Raw genomic sequence first — 16,228 nt, 5'->3', positions numbered from 1 at the left:
AATGCACCCTGGAAAGACTTAAAATGTTAACACACCATCCCATCTATATTAAATCCCAAATCTAAGTGCTTATTATACAGCATATACACCAGTGCTTTCTTCTTCTCTTGAAATGGCATGTAAATCCAATTCACTGTTAATGAACAGACTGTCAGAGTTTGCAGGGATGCAAAGAAAGAAGGAAAGCTTTACTCTAGAGAGTCTGCAGTGCACTTACTTATTTCTATTATTGTGCAAATTATTTTTGTAATGAAGTATTTTCATTTCTGGGCCTACCAAAAAAAAAGAAAAATAAAAATGAATCTTCCTCTGCTCCCCAACCTGTTCTCCTTGTATTAGTGTGTTTGTCAAATGGAAGAAACCGCAGCTGAGGAAGAAGAAACTGCATCTATTTTCATAGGATTTTATTCATGTTATACTTCAACACTTTAAGTGCATTTAATAATTTCAACAATAAAAGGAAGAGGTTCATGTTTATTGATCACGAGAGAGGTGTATGAAGTAATTTTTCCTTAGAATGGCTGAATTTTAAAAAAATATTTGTAGCTTTTATGCAAGCAAGCATTGAGACCATGCATTTTTCAGAATCCAAAAGACCAGCCCCTACATTCTCAGCCTCACACTCAAGAAGCCTGCAAGGAAACTGGTGTGAATTTAGTACCCGGGAGAAGTTTTTTTCTCAGCAGATTCCTCAAGTCTCAACATTTTCATTCACACTTTACTTTGGAGTTCCACTGTCAGGTTAACCTTTTAGGAAGAGCTAACAGATGATGAATGTAACAGGATGAACCAGGTATGCGCACACCAGAAGCTGAATCATGGGGCTGCAAATAAGACATACAAGTTGGGATCCATATATATGCATGTCTTTCAATGAAACTTTACACCTGATTCATAATGCATAATTACTATTGGTAGTATAGATAATTATGTTGAGGATGGTGGAACTGAACTGGTTTGCTTGCAGCCATAAGGAGAGTCTCGGTACTTTGATAGTGAGAAGGTGCTTATAAGTTGGCTGCTTAAAATGCCCATATTTACTTGACTGATCTCTTTAAGGAAGGTCCCTGGACAGCTTGGGCTGAATTGAATTTTAAGGATTTCTTATACTACCAACTGAGGCCAGGTCTGGGGAAATCCAGGCACAAACAGTGCCTTCTGTTCTGCCTTTTGGATCTCTTAACAGAAGCCTGTGTCTTTTAGTAGACACACAGTTAAAATTTGAGTCAATTTTAGACATTAAGTCCAATGCAGATCTTCTCAAAGAGTGATTGGATCCCAGTGTTCTCTTAGAATTATATTCAGGCAGAGCTGGAAAAATATGTGCAATGTGGTCGCAGTAAGGAGCTGAGGGTTCTGCTTGGGTGCAAGGACAAAAAAATCAAATTAAAGAAATTCATAGAGACTCGAAATTAAGGAGAGATTTTTCCCCCTGCATTACAAGCAAGAAGAAGCTGTCAGGGTGCCAAGGAGCTCCTCTTCTTTTTCCCCCTCCAAAGTAAATGGGAAGGCTTTGTTTTAATTTTCCAAAGAGTAACAGAGAACTAACTCCCCACCAGCCTCCTTCAGTATCACTAGTAAACCCATAAGTACACTGTTGAACTAAGACGATTTGCAGGTTTTCAGCTTCAGGGTGATTTTACAGTAAATTAAACATCCAGCTCCTGTGTACTTTACATTGCAAAAATGCAGATTTCAGAAAGAATGCTCAGAGTACAGAAAACATATTGATATGATAACGTGCCCTGCATTTGGTGCTATTAGTCAGTGCTGATCAGCACTGAAGCTTAAGAAAATTGCTATTCTGTTTTGGCCAGGGGCCCAGCATAAAAAACATTTAAAGGGACAACTGTCGGCATCAAAATGACATGTTTTCACTCCACCTCATGGAACATCTGATATTATTAGGCTGACATAGTTTTAAACTATATATTCTCACATGGAGAAAGGAATGCTTTTTTAGCTGCACATGACTGGCTGTCAGAATTTGTTTCTGCATCCTTGGTCAGCCACTTCTCTCCCCTTTCTTCCTAAAACGAATACTTCCCTGTCTTGCAGGTGTGGTGTGAGAATAAAACAGAGAAAGGATTGAAAGAAGAATGGGTCAAGTGTATTCTGAGCATGTTGCCTTGCCTGTGCACACTGTGTTGAACCCATAGACTATACAGTTAGCTCATCAAGTCCATGGAAGGCAGCAAAGCATGGAGATTAGAAACGTGCTACTCACTGCTGGCTGGAGAAGACACAGCAGTTTCTGAAGCTATTTCCCCTATATTTACTCACTTAAAATTAAAGCTTCTAGTCCTAGTCTCAGCTAAAATGTGTTCTATTGCTACCAGGGTCAAGAGATCAGCTCCCCCAAAGTCTCTTCCCACAGCAAGGCAGGATGACTTGTTTCACGGGAGCCTACCATTAGCCTACCATGAAGGGCTTTAACCCTTCAGCTGACTCCCAACCCTAACATACACATCCTCAGCTCTGGCCTCGGGGAAGGAAGGAATACTCACACACAATGATGATTTCAATAATTAAAAATCTTGAAAATAAATGCAATTTTTTTTTTTTTTTTAATTTTTATTTTTTGGCAATCATTTGATATCACCACATTTCTTATTCTTCTCAGAGGTCTACTTGTACCTTCTGGCTGTTTCACACCTCTGTGTTGATGCAAAGTAGATCCCACTGGCCATAGCAGAGAGTACGATGAGATGGAGCAGAAACAGTAAGAAGGTGACAGTGAACAAGGCCTGAAGTTCCAGTTACATGAAGGTGTGAAACTGCTGAGCATTCTGATCAAATAATTATGGGATTCACCTCTGATCCATCCAGACACACAGTGAATGCAGGTCAGCTATACAACCTGAGCAGTTAGTGTGACATAAGCAGTGCTGCATCTGGGGTGGATCTCTTGCAGGCTTTGAGGTGAGATTCTGAATGAAGGAATCCTGTGTGACAAATGGCAGAAATCTTTTTTAAATGCAGACAAGTTGTTTTCTTAGCTCCATTAAGACTAGTTCTATGGTGACTTGCAAAGGTGTCTTGCTAATATGCTTGAAGAGAGTTATGGCAGCCATCAGAAGCTGGCAGATATCAAGTCTGCTTCTGCTCACAGGGCTACTTTCAAACCAGAGCCTCCTGCCTTTTGACAGCACTACATTCCACTTGCAGAATAACAGCAGCTTTACTCCATTTGCTCCATTAATAAGCATTTTGCCTGAGCAGATCACTCCCCATTTCAACAGTTAGCGGCTCAGTGTCTGGATGGAGATCAGTGATGAGTGGTGTCCCACCAGTGTCAGTGCTAGGACTGATATTCTTCAATATCTTCATCAATGACTTTGGCAGTGGGGTCAAGTGTACCCTCAACAAATTTGCTGATGACATGAAGCTGTGGGGAACAGTCAAGACACCAGAGGGATGGGATGCCATTCAGAAGGACCTAGGCAGGCTTGAACAGTGGGCCCAGGTGAACCTCATGAAGTTCAACAGATCCAAATGTGAGATCTTGCACCCGGGTCAAGGAAACCCTCACTACCAACACAACCTGGGGGATGAAAGGATTGAATGCAACCCTGCTGAAAAAGATCTGGAGGTACTGGTGGATATGAAGCTGGACATGGGCCAGCAATGTTTCCTCAGCCCAGAAAGACAACTGTATCCTGGGATGCATCAAAAGAAGTGCAGCCAGCAGGGCAAGGAGGTGATCCTGCCCCTCTGCTCTGTGCTGGTGAGGGAGTACTGCATCCAGATGGGGAGTCCTCAGTACAGGAGAGACATGGAGTTGCTGGACTGCATCCAGAGAAGGGCCACAAAAATAATCCAAGGCATGGAACACCTCTCATACGAGTACAAGCTGAGAGAGCTGGGGCTGTTCAGTTAGTAGAAGAGAAGGCTGCAAAGTGACCTGAGAGCAGACATTCAATACATAAATGGGAGCTACACGAAACAAAGGGACAGACTATCTAGCAAGGTCTGTGGTAAAAAGACAAGAGGAAATGGCTTCAGGCTTAAAGAGGGTAGATTTAGGTTGGATATAAAGAAAAAGTCTTCTACAGTGAGGGTAGTGAGGCACTTGAACAGGCTGCCTAGAGATGAGATTGATGCCCCATCCCTGGAAACTTCCAAGGTGAGTCTGGATCAGGCCCTGGACAACCTGTTTTAGCTCCGCATGTCCCTGTTCACTGCAGAGAAGTTGGACCAGATGACCTTTAAAGGTCCCTTCCTACTAAGGATTCTATAATTCTATGATTTCAGAGTTTGCAGTTTATATTAGATCAGTTGTGCTAACTTGGGAGAATAAAGGAATAGGGATATTTCCTGCATGGTACAAAAGAATTAAATCCTGTAATAATAATAGGAAATCTCTCCTAAGACTGCGGAAACTTTTCTTCCATCTCAAACACCAAAAATTTTGTCCTGAAAAATCAGTTACATACCTCATACAGCTGGTGATATGCCTGTCCATGACAGAGGGCTGGAACTAGATGATCTTTAATGTACCTTCCAACCCAAGGCATTACATAATTCTATTGCATGATTGTACAGTCCGCTTATTACATATTGTGAGGGCTTCAGTCAGTTAAAGAACATGTTTTCTATCCAGAAGTTGCCTCTCTTTTGAGCAAATCATGAAATAGTTAATTACGTGCAAAGGGTTAGATATATATATTTTTTACACAGAAGGGAAGAGGGAAAAACAGACTTTTTATCCCTACTTGTAAGCCTGTGAAAAACCCTTATGCACAATCTGTCAAAGTCACACCTGGATCTGGAGCTGCCTGCATTAATTATCAACTTTTCTATGTGTTAGTGCTAACATATGGCATTTAATTACTCCCTCCAAACCGGCAAATTCATGCCATGTAGAATTTCAAAATTATTTCTTCAGGTTTTCACTAATAAAATAAGTAAAAATAAATGATACGATCACACGATTAACTCTCTGCCTTTCTTTTCTTTCCTGCTTTCTTTTTTTTTTTTTTTATGATAAATTTTGTAATTTTCCCACAAGTGTTGAAGTGCTGATCCATTTGAGACTATTCTGTCTGCAGGATATGTGCCCAATAGTATTAACAGTATTCAAATGCTGATCCAAGAAACATTTAAGCATTTGCTAACTAGAAGCATCTTACTGGCCACTGACATCTAAAAGCCAAGCACGTATGTAGGTGTTTTTCATATTAGAATGCAGATATTCTTTCCTTTTTGAAAAATAAAAAATATCCTTAAGCAGCCAAGTATTGTGAGTGATTAACAGTTAAGATTAATCTATCAATAGTGGAGTCTTTGAAATACTGAAGCCATATTTTTCTGGTAGGTATTCCTTAACTGAAAGTTTGTAGGTGGGTCAAGCAGTATAAAGCTGATCAGAGACGATGCGATGGGTGAGAAGCACAGGACACGCTACAAATTTAATCATCTGAAAATGTTACATTTCTCAACAAGGAAAGCCTTTTCAGAATCCTCCAGGGCAAACAAACTAATTAGATCTAAAGGAAAGTCTTCCTCCATCAACTCCACCTGCTAAAAGCTCAGTGGAACTATTAAGCTTTGCTTCATCTGCATGAGCAGAGATGACTCAGATACACAAGCTACCATTCTCCACCTTCACTCCTCAATGCAGGGAAGGAACAGGGATGACTACATGGATCCATCAGCCACATAAATCCTACCCAGAAGAAAACTCATCTTCAGGTTGCTAATAAAGTCCTAATACTGCAAAAGAACCCACACACTTAGTCAAACATGCAGAAGATGCCTGTTCTAAATTCCTCTCCCCGTTTCCATACGGTAAACTTGGCCTTTTGTGCTAAGGTGTGGGTTAATAAATTGATCTAATAAAAACAGGAACAGTGATGAGGAATGAGGGAGCATTTCCACTTAGCACTCCTGGCCTTGGATGATCATTACAATCTTTTTGCAAGTGATTCAGGATGTACAGCAGGCACCTTATCACCCAGAAAATTGTTCTCTTTGAAAACCTCAGCAAGCTGAATGACAGGTACCTCCTTCTTGTCTGTGGAAATTGAACATAGCTATCTAGTCTTCCAGAAATGTGTGTGTGATCTCAGAATTGCAACAAGTGTTCACCCTCTTTCACATATCTTTCTTCAAGTTATTTGGACAAAATAGTTAATTTAACCTCTCTGAAACATGAAAACACTACTTAACCTGTAAATTGTAGTGGGTTCCCCCATTATGCAGAAATCAAAGTGTTTCAAGCATTTCTAAAAAGCTCGAATGCTACGGATCATGAAAACTAAGATACTTTCTTTTCCCCTTTGAACTTACCGGTCTTGTTGAAGGTTTGAACTGCTTATCACTTTGCTATTTGGCAGATAACCTGGCAGATAATGTATCTCAGATGGATAGCCTGAAGCATATGACAAACATATGCCACACAGGCCTCCACATCCTCCAAGATTACAAACTCTCACCTCCTCCATGGATCCCACTCCTACGCCCTGTCCTTTTGAGAAGCTGCGCTGCTGTTCCCATCATCATGGTGTTAGTTCACCGTCTGTTTCCCCAGTCAACAGAAGAGTTCATCTCCCCCAGAAAATGCCTATCAGAAGCAGATATGATCTCCAGAAGTCTAAATTTAAAAAGGTATTTGATCTGACAATGCTGATTATCTTTTATTTGTTGATGCGTTTTTCTTAAAATACAAAGAAAGTCAAGAAAAAAACCAACAAAATTCCAGTCCCTCATGATTTTTATGCTAGAGATGGGGAGAGGTGCAAGACAATACTCTGAAGATTAATAATCCCACAGTGCAGACAGGAGTATCACGAAGATAACCTTGGTCTAACAGCAGTAGCAAGGGGCTAATGTACACTGCTTTGTAAGTACAGCAGAGCAGGACAGGACTTGCACAATTCCCCACAATACTTTGCTGATATGTTCAATCTTCTGTAGGAAGAAAAATGTGGAATGAGCTAGTAATTCTTTTGGAGTTTACTTTGACCCATTGCCTCTTAGGTTTCTAACTTGCCAAGGTACTTGAGGTGAAATCTGTTCTTGAAAGAAGAATCCATAGAGGTTATAAGGAGCTCTGTTTTCCCTAAAGGAAAACTTTGCCCGCTCTAAGTGCAATAAATACCATGGAATGAGATTTTGATTCCCACAGCAACCATCTCACTTGCTAGAGTGAAGACTGAAAAGTTTGGTCCTCCTTTGCCTCTTTTCTGAGCATTCAAAGACAGCAACTAATTTTTGCTAAAACTATTTGTGGACAACTCAAGAGAAAGAACATCACTCCTTTGCATACAGATGATGGCTCCAATCTCTCATGTTTGTGGCCAGTTTTGTTTTGAAAGTTGTCATTTAGGACAGCTAGTATCGTGTGAAGTTTTAATTTCTTTCCAAACTTTGTAATCCTTGGAGAAGTCTGAAAATGGGATGCACTACAATTAGCACAAAAGAAACCTTAAAAAAGCCTTGCGGAGAGATTTAGAGCCCAATCATAATTTACATTTGCAGGTATGTAGATCTCTAAGTGCACGGCTTCTGCCCTGATTACTAATTAATGAGGTGCAAAGATGCCTGTTGGAGGAACCAGCTCTGATTATGTGGGCCTTATGGGAAAAAGAAGCTCTTGCAATCTAAGAAGGCAGATGATATCTTTAACATATATTTTAGAAAATTACAGGAACAAATCAAGGGGCAAAATATACATGTATATATTTTTAAAGAATCACACACAGTCAGGCTGTGTTACCACCCGATTATCTTATTTCCTTGAATACAAACCTGGCATGTTTAACAGATTTAGTATGCTGTCTATTTTGCATGTCATATACATCCACTTAGGCAGTAACCCAGTATTCTGAATGGATATTACTGTCATTATGGCATTCATTTTACAATCGTTGAGAGGAATAAGCATACAGAGAGATGCAAGGTAGGTTTCCCAGTTCAGAACTAAGCATATCAGTTAAACCTAAATTTGGTTCATATTCAGAAAAGCATCATTCTATAAAAAGCAGGTTTAGGCAAATGTTTAAGGTCCATCAGCTGCTTATACTAACATTAGAATGTTTTTGTTTTTTTTTAATCCCTTTTGCTATTAAAATTTCATCTCCACCTCACCAATATCAGGTGCTTTTGGATCACTTCACTGTCAGAACACAAGTGAAAGAAGTTTATAGCACGGTAGGCCACAACATACAACAGATACAAAGAGAGACTGTTTTTCAGAACATTTCCTTCCTTCTTTAAAGCTGAAGATAAATGGGAGTTGAGAATAGGTCAACATCTTTCCTGATCTGTCAGATGTAGCGAAACAGCCTCATATAATTTTCACCACACAAGGAATAAAGCAAAAAGTCCCACAACATTTTGTTTTCTTTAGTGAAAAGAGATCCACAATTACGTACAAATAAATTAAGCACATACCATTGGACTTTTCACTATCTGCAGGTTTCATCTGAATAGGATGATGCATCTAAAAACAAAAATGAAAAAGAGTAAGGCAGGTTGGATAGTCATAAAAATCAAGAATCATGGTTTTAATGAGGGGCTAAAAGGATACATGGTCAATATTAAACACATTGCAATGGTATAAATTCAAAATGACACCATATAATAGGCTTTTAAGAAAAAAAAATGGTAAAGGAGCATTTTATAACGAGGAAGATTAAAAAAAATAGATCATTGTGCCCACAGGACTCATATAAAACTTTAATTTGTTGTATCTAGTTTCAGAAGACCTCTAAAGTTACAGCTCTCATTACTTTATGGCATGCTTGGTTTCTGTTTTACCAGCTCTACCACTGCTGAGGCTGAGATGCAACTTCCAAGTAACTGAAGAGCTATCAAGCACTTCAAATATACACAGAGGACTTTAGGTTGACAAATGAACTTTGCATGTAATTAAAAAAAACACGTGCTGATTCTTCCAGGTCTGAAGAGGAAGAATTGTATCTCTTCTAATAGCTTGCTATAGATATTTAATATATTTTTTTCTTTTTCTTTTAATTTTTCTTTTTTTTCATTCTTTTTTTTTTTTTTTTTTTGAGAGAGTAAATTGCACGTTCATTCATAAAGCTTCCATTGCAGCACAATACAATTCTGTCTTCTGTTAAAAAAAAAACAACAACATGAAGAATTCTAACATTTTCTCTTTTTCTATCTTTTCCTCCATTTGTTTCCTTTATACTGAAATGAAATCAATTCCCATGTGCTGGACAACTCATGACATCCAACCTTCACACACTTGATGTGGTGTTTGTTTCACTCTCATTGCTAAGTGATGCTTCCCTCCACTTTCAGTTGCTGGCAGCTCCAATAGACTTTTCACCAACAGTGTTTTCAGTGACACTGACACAACAACAGATGAGTCCTCTCTGATTAGAGGGCGATTTCTACTGGACATTGGTTATGGCTACGTGTCCAGTGTGATGGACTCATGGAAATTTTGCTATAGTCTCTCAGATACCCTCGGAATGGACCCTGCATTGTGTTTCAATGTGGGAGATGGTTAGGCTTGGAAAAAACCCAACTCTTACTTTCTTCTGCAGAGCTCTACAGAACTGCTAGTCTTTGACTGCACAAACCTTAAGGCAGTACTGAGGCTGCTGTCTTTTCTCTCTTCAGAAATTCTTTTCCATTTCACCTAAGCATGTAAAAAAATCTATGCTCCTTCTGTTTTTGTAACATCCTTCAGTGCAGTAAAGCTGAGCATTGCCTGAAAATGTCAGTGGCAATTCTGTATTTTTTATAAAAGAGTATCATGACAAACTTGATGTTGGAAAACAAAAACAGCTGAGCATGAGCATCCATGCACTCATATCAAATGCACTTTCAAAGCACCACAGAAAACCACATCTACATTGCTTTTGGTGGAGTCACTTAACCTCCAGGGACATAGTTGCTGGATTCTTTAGTAAACATAAAATATTGCTGTGAATATCTTTGTAAGATTTATTCAAAATCCATAATGCTCTCTGCCCCTACAAATCAACGTATTCCTCGTGCTGCTTGCAAAACTCTCTACTGTGCCCTAAGGAAAAAGACAAAGCCACAAGGTTGATGTAGTCACCAGGATGCATAAATTTGCTTCAATTTTAACAGTTCTGCTCTCCTTGAATCATTTGTTTCCCAAACGGACTTAAGTAGCCCTGCACTTGTCTGCCACCAGTCTTATTTGATCTAATTTATAGAAAAAAAGGGAACTCAGATTGTACTCTAGTTTTAACTAGTGCTTAACATTTATCCTGGCATCAGCAATACGCAGGGCACTGCAGGAGACCTTAAATTCATGGAATGTGAGGCGCTATGTCCACTGAGAAAACAAAAGCTGAAAGAAGGTGCCACTTGCTGCAGTGAGCCCATTGCTGGTACGTTTCTGCAGAACCAAGGAAAGTTGAAGAAATCAAGGAAATAAAATGGAGTTGTTCAGATGCATGTAAGAAGATGCAATTAAGAACAGCAAATAAATTAAAAATGAGGTAGTTAGACATGCCTCCTGATACTGGAGGCTCAGAAGGATGTAGGATAATTTCCAGTGACTACTAGAAACATCGCTTCTTCGTTCACTGTAAATTTGGGAATATGAAAGCTATAGAAAAGAAATCCACTCAAATCCAGGCCTTAGATAGAATCTGTCACTCTGCATACCTGCATTTTATGCCCCTGATCAGACAGACTTTAGAGAAATGCAATTTTAACAATGCTAACAATCTTTCGCTTTTCAAACCACCTGAGCTGGAGGTCTTTGGGCCAAATTCATGTGCACGGGTTATTCCTGAAGTACCATGGTTACCATGCAAAGATCAGTGTTACCTGGCAAGCACAGTTACCACATCAGAAATTATCCTCTTCTGTTTTGCATAATTACTTCAAGTTCATTAAATCAGTAAGCTGATACATTTGCAAGGAAAGAAGGAAGATTTAACAAGATGTTTCAACTGGACATTGACTTGATTTCAGAGGTTCCTGCTAAAAAATCATGGTCCAAATTCTCCCCAGTAAGCCTATGTCAGGAGGAATGCCACTGTGCTTAACAGAATTATAGCAGTGCAAAACTAATAAAAGATTCAGGTCAGGCCTGAAGGGTTTAAACCGCAGAATACCCATGGTAAAATGGATGTGATACACAAACATGGCTTCAGTCAAGAAGAAGGTGGAAAAATATGTTACTGACAGTTTGATAACATGAGAGGGCTCATGTTGAAGCTTGTTTAACCCTGACCATCACCAATTGATATATTAACAACCTTTAACACTAGATTCAATAAAACATGCCATTTATAACCTGAAATGGGTTTTACAGAGTCACTGGTTCGCATCTCATTATTGAACTCATTGCTGACCTCTAGAGACAAGTGCCGTGACAATACATATTATAAGCACTCTAGCCATAAAATATTTAAAAGTAGGTGTTGAGAAAAGAACAAAGAAAAGAGAGAAAAAGAAAAAAGGAGAAGAGAAAATAGGAAAGGAAAGGAAAGGAAAGGAAAGGAAAGGAAAGGAAAGGAAAGGAAAGGAAAGGAAAGGAAAGGAAAGGAAAGGAAAGGAAAGGAAAGGAAAGGAAAGGAAAGGAAAGGAAAGGAAAGGAAAGGAAAGGAAAGGAAAGGAAAGGAAAGGAAAGGAAAGGAAAGGAAAGGAAAGGAAAGGAAAGGAAAGGAAAGGAAAGGAAAGGAAAGGAAAGGAAAGGAAATGGAGGGGAGGGGAGGGAAAAGAATCACAAGGTGTGCAGTGAGTAAGAAAATTAAAGGGGCTGAAACAATGGCTAAAAGGGTACTATTCTTTCACTCTACATTGAGCAAAAGAGAAAATAATCTGCGCGTTTTATATCTTGCTTGTATAACTGTAGGCTATAAAGTAATAAAATAGCTGTGCCTTCTCAGCCCCTCCAAAAGATTATAGAAGATATAAACCTGTTTCAAATTAGATGCCACCCACTAGAATCATGTCATCTTCTGAAATGAAGGATTTCATGTCTTATCAGAAAGCTGTTATTGTAGCTATACATCACAAAGCTGTACACTTATGGATCTCAAGGTAAGTGATTTCTCAGTGTGTCATGTTTTCATAAAAAAAAAAATAAAAAAAATTCAAAACCCAAAATCCAACAGGAAGTGTTTATTTCTGTGTTTGAAGAAAGCTTTGCTTATAAAAATACAGCATGTGAGAATGTGTATTTGCAATTAGCAAATAGGGAAAAGTGAGAAAACTAACTGCAGCAAATAGACATGAACATCTTCAGGAACTCAGACCCAACAGTGGAAGAGAAAAGCACAGCTCTCAGGCAAACTCTTTTCAGGAGTGACCAGCTTCCCCTGAAAGCACTGTGCATGGGGCTATCACATCCCAGCTGGAGAACATGCTGCAAGGAATTTCTCCTTGGCAACTTGTTAGAGAGCTCTACTGGATGCAGTCGAACACCCTGAACAGCACAGCCCAGCTCTCCTCTGCCCTGTTTCAGAACAGAGTGGGCAGATGCCTTGGCTAAGCCTGGCAGTGCCTTGGTGCAGCACCAGCAGTGAGAGGCTCCATGTGAGGCTGGTGCAATAATGGAGGTCATGTGAAGCCCAAGGCCATGCATATCACCACTGCTGCATGGACTCACCCCAATCTGGGGTGTTGGTATGGCTCACAGGGTAACCAAAATTCGAAAGGGAAAGAAAAAGTTGTAAAGCATGAAATCTTGATAGGAAAAAAACCTGAAATTCACCCAGTGGCTACGTCCAGCACAGCAGCTGAACCAGTCTATGGCCTACAACTATAATTGAGGACTTATATATACTTTTTCCACCTCTTTCTGAATACATATCACTGTCCGTAAATGTAAATTCATTAGAGAAGAAAACCAAAACAGAGCAAAACAAAAACCAAAAGAAGGCATGGATCCTCTCCAGCTTCACAGCCTCACCATCATCTTTTGAACAACAATAATGCTACCTATTTGCATTCTTGTCAAAATCATGTGACATCTGCATGGGAGAAAACAAGCCAGCTAAGAGCCTATTTCTGGCAAAAATATTGCAAGGAAATTAGATTAACCTGGGTGGAATTCTATCTGGGAATTTGGAGTCTGTCGTGGTGATTAAGTCATCATTTCTGTCAGATTACTCTAATCGGCTGTCAAATATGATTCCACAACCCCATCTGTAACTTGGCATCCTCGTTATTCAGCTGATGTTACCTTCTGTATACAAAACAAACACCAAACAAGGAGGTGTGTGCAGCCTAGCATTTAGCAGAGTCATTAGCTGTGATTACTATTGTGTGCTTTCACGTTGCACAACAACATCAGCTTACAGCTCATTTTATTTATTCAGAGGATGTTGGGAATCAGGTGCAATCTTAAGCACCAAGCTCTTGGGGTGAGTTGGGAAGAATTCTGCCCAGGAAGGCCATCATTGGCAAGGACTGAGCCACCACCATCTTACCAGAGATTGCCTAAATCTCATTTTCCAGTTGTCAATATGCTTAGTGGAAGAATGGGCACCTGCTTTCCACTCATTTTCTAAGGGGAAATGGGCACTCAGATGTTCTAGGCAGGCCAAAGGCTCCCTGCGAACAGCACTTGATGTGAGACAAGTGAGGTTTGTAAGCTGTGGAAGTCAACGCTTTAAATTATCTGCAGTTGGTGTAATGAGAGGTATTTTGTTATTTATGTGAGTATGGCTGTCTTACACAGGACGGTGATGATTTAAGATCGGGAAATACCTTTAAGGGAAATAAAAGGAGCAGACGGGCTCGGTTTGCTGCAGCTGTGTTGACTCTGAAATTTCAGTACCCTCAGCACCTCAGAAAATCTGGCCACGTAATTAAACTATGAAAAATCAGTATTTTACAATCCATTACAACAACACCTTCATGCATGATTAGCGCACCTATTAGCAGATTTGATTATCTATTCCTGCCACTGCAGACTGCACAGGCCAGCTCGCTTGCATCATTCCAGATGCCTCAAGAGAAGAAAAGCCCTGATCAAGAAAGGACTCTGGAGGAACATAAACCTGCCTGCACCTTTACCAGTGCCTTAGCACTTCATTCATTATCATGACCTAAAAGTTGTTTGAACAACAAGGGAACCTAGAGAGTATGTGGGGAGGATGCCAATAACAACTCCACACTGAAGTTGTCTGACATTTCCTCTTGCCAGCCTCTACAGAGCTCCAGATTTCTGGAGCCCTTAGCCCTTTTCAGACCTGTCCACTTCTTCTCTTCTCTGCTATCTGCTATGGCTGTATGTGTCTAGCTGTGCCCTAGCTCAGTTTGTCCCTTACCTGCCACAGACACAGACCACATCACAGACCACAAACACAACACAAGCTCAACCTTCTACCAAGCTGAGGGTAAATTTGAAGTACTTGGATGATTTAACTCAAACCATACAACCTGCAACAAGATTTTTTTTGAACCAGTAGGAAAATGAATGCTAAAGAAAATAAGAAGGAGCATCAGAGACAAGCTAAGGGCACAGGGAAAGAAAAGTGACTGAAGAGGCACCAGCACTGAAGAGGATGGAAAAACTCTAGGCTAGAAATGAGTACAAAAACTTCTCCAGGTTGATCCAATTAGTGCATACAGCTGAATTAGACCAATAATGCAAGGAAACTGAGAAGCCTCATCTCTACCTGCCACTTTCCTGAACACCTTCATTAAATCTGGAGGTCAGAAAGGAAAGTACAAACCTATCAAAAAACTGAGGGAAAAAGGAAAAATGGTTCACAAGCACCAGAAAATTAAATAATTTCCAGCATCTTTGTCTTTCTTGATTATCATGTGCAGACACCTTGGCCTCCCAGCCCCCATTTCAGCTCTTGGCCCCCAGATATCTCAGCAGGGTCCTTTTGGAGGAATTCTTGATCATATTTCTCGTATCACTTTAACAGAAACTTGTTTTGCTTTTTTAAAGCCTTGTGACTCACAAGTAACACAAGTTTTCCAGAAGTGAAAGAGGTGTATTTTCCTATCACAGAGAACTGTTTTAGAATGACTTCTCTAGGGTCAAACTAACTTGAATTACACAGTCAATATCTGCTTACAGCTTCAGGGGTTTCTCCAGGAACTGGGGACAGTCTCTTAGGCCAAATAAATTCTGCTGAATAAAAGAGGCAAGGGACTGCTCTCTGGCTCTTAAGAGAAGTGGTGTGACACAGCTTGCATTTGCACAGCTATAACTCTCCTTCCTCTCCAAGTAGGATGTTCTTGTCAACACTGCCTGCTGGGAACAGTGCCCAATCCACGTTATTCTCCCAGACATGCCCACATATTGGGTGGGAAACTGTTAACTGGCATTGAGACCAATGCAGAGATGGACTCTGTATTCCCAGTACCATTTTATATCATTTGCCTTAGTTTATTCATTTGTAGAAGGAGTTTAGATGTGCATTCTTCATCATATAAAGTCTAACAAACAAATGCAAAGCAGGAGATGTAACTACCTGAGTGAAGGCATAGCTTGAAGATTGTTTTCTGTCATTCTTTCATGAATTCCAATTTAAGGGATTTAAATCTTGTTAGGTATTTATAAGATTTTAGTCATAGAAGAATGTGGTCTCCTAGACTACTGTCAGACATACATATATATATGTTTTTAGAGAGAAGGAGAAAGAGAAGGAGGAAATTAGGGATGAAGAGAAGCAAGAGAAAATGAATACTGCTACTGGGTGCCAAATATAGTTCCTGAGGTAATGCATAACATCATTATTTTCTGCTCAGAGCACAGAAACAAGCATATAGCTTGCTTAAAACAAGTTGTTCCTTTTCCAGGAGAACAGTGAAACTGCTGAAATTCAATAACTTTTGGAAGCTTTCCAAGCCAGTCATTTGCATGCAACCACATTCCATTTTTTACATTCAAGTTAAACTGCACATTAGCTCAAGGGAGTAAAAAACAATGCTACACTTTAAAATAATAATATTCTAACAATTATTTCCACAGTCACCTCCACATCCTGCTGCTGCTCCTCCTCCTTTAAGTTTACTAATTGGCCTGTAACACTGTCTTCTTTAAAAACTGTAATCATACATAGAAATGAATAAGTTGTCAGTCTTAGAAGTGACAACTTGGTGCAAGTAACTACTGTTGCTCAGTTAGCAGTTCTAATCCATTTATTTAATTCCTTTATTTCTTACCACCCACACAAATGGCAACAATTCTAGGACACATCCAAGCCAAGTGGAATGGAGATAAAGAAGGGGAGGTACAGCAAAAATTCTCTCCTCAAAATCACATGCAAACCGGAGTGATTAACTATCTTTTCTTCAA

At 39.7% G+C, this 16,228-nt stretch overlaps 1 protein-coding gene across 50 annotated transcripts in view; it reads right to left on the bottom strand.

Moving 5' to 3' along the window:
- CELF2 (CUGBP Elav-like family member 2) overlaps window positions 1-16,228 on the bottom strand; it is a 547,347-nt gene that overhangs the window by 73,107 nt on the left and 458,012 nt on the right. For all 50 annotated transcript variants that reach the window (XM_085511895.1, XM_085511900.1, XM_032441981.2 and 47 more), the window contains one exon: window positions 8,398-8,446. In XM_085511895.1, coding sequence (XP_085368021.1) covers window positions 8,398-8,446 — 49 coding nt within the window. The remainder of the gene's footprint in view (window positions 1-8,397; window positions 8,447-16,228) is intronic.

This window comes from Coturnix japonica, chromosome 1 (genome assembly GCF_054131305.1).
Source record: "Coturnix japonica strain WE chromosome 1, WE-NBRP24, whole genome shotgun sequence".
In the NCBI taxonomy this organism is placed as follows: domain Eukaryota; kingdom Metazoa; phylum Chordata; class Aves; order Galliformes; family Phasianidae; genus Coturnix; species Coturnix japonica.
Note: the sequence above shows the minus strand (reverse complement) of the source record. Positions and strands in the feature narration are given on the sequence as shown.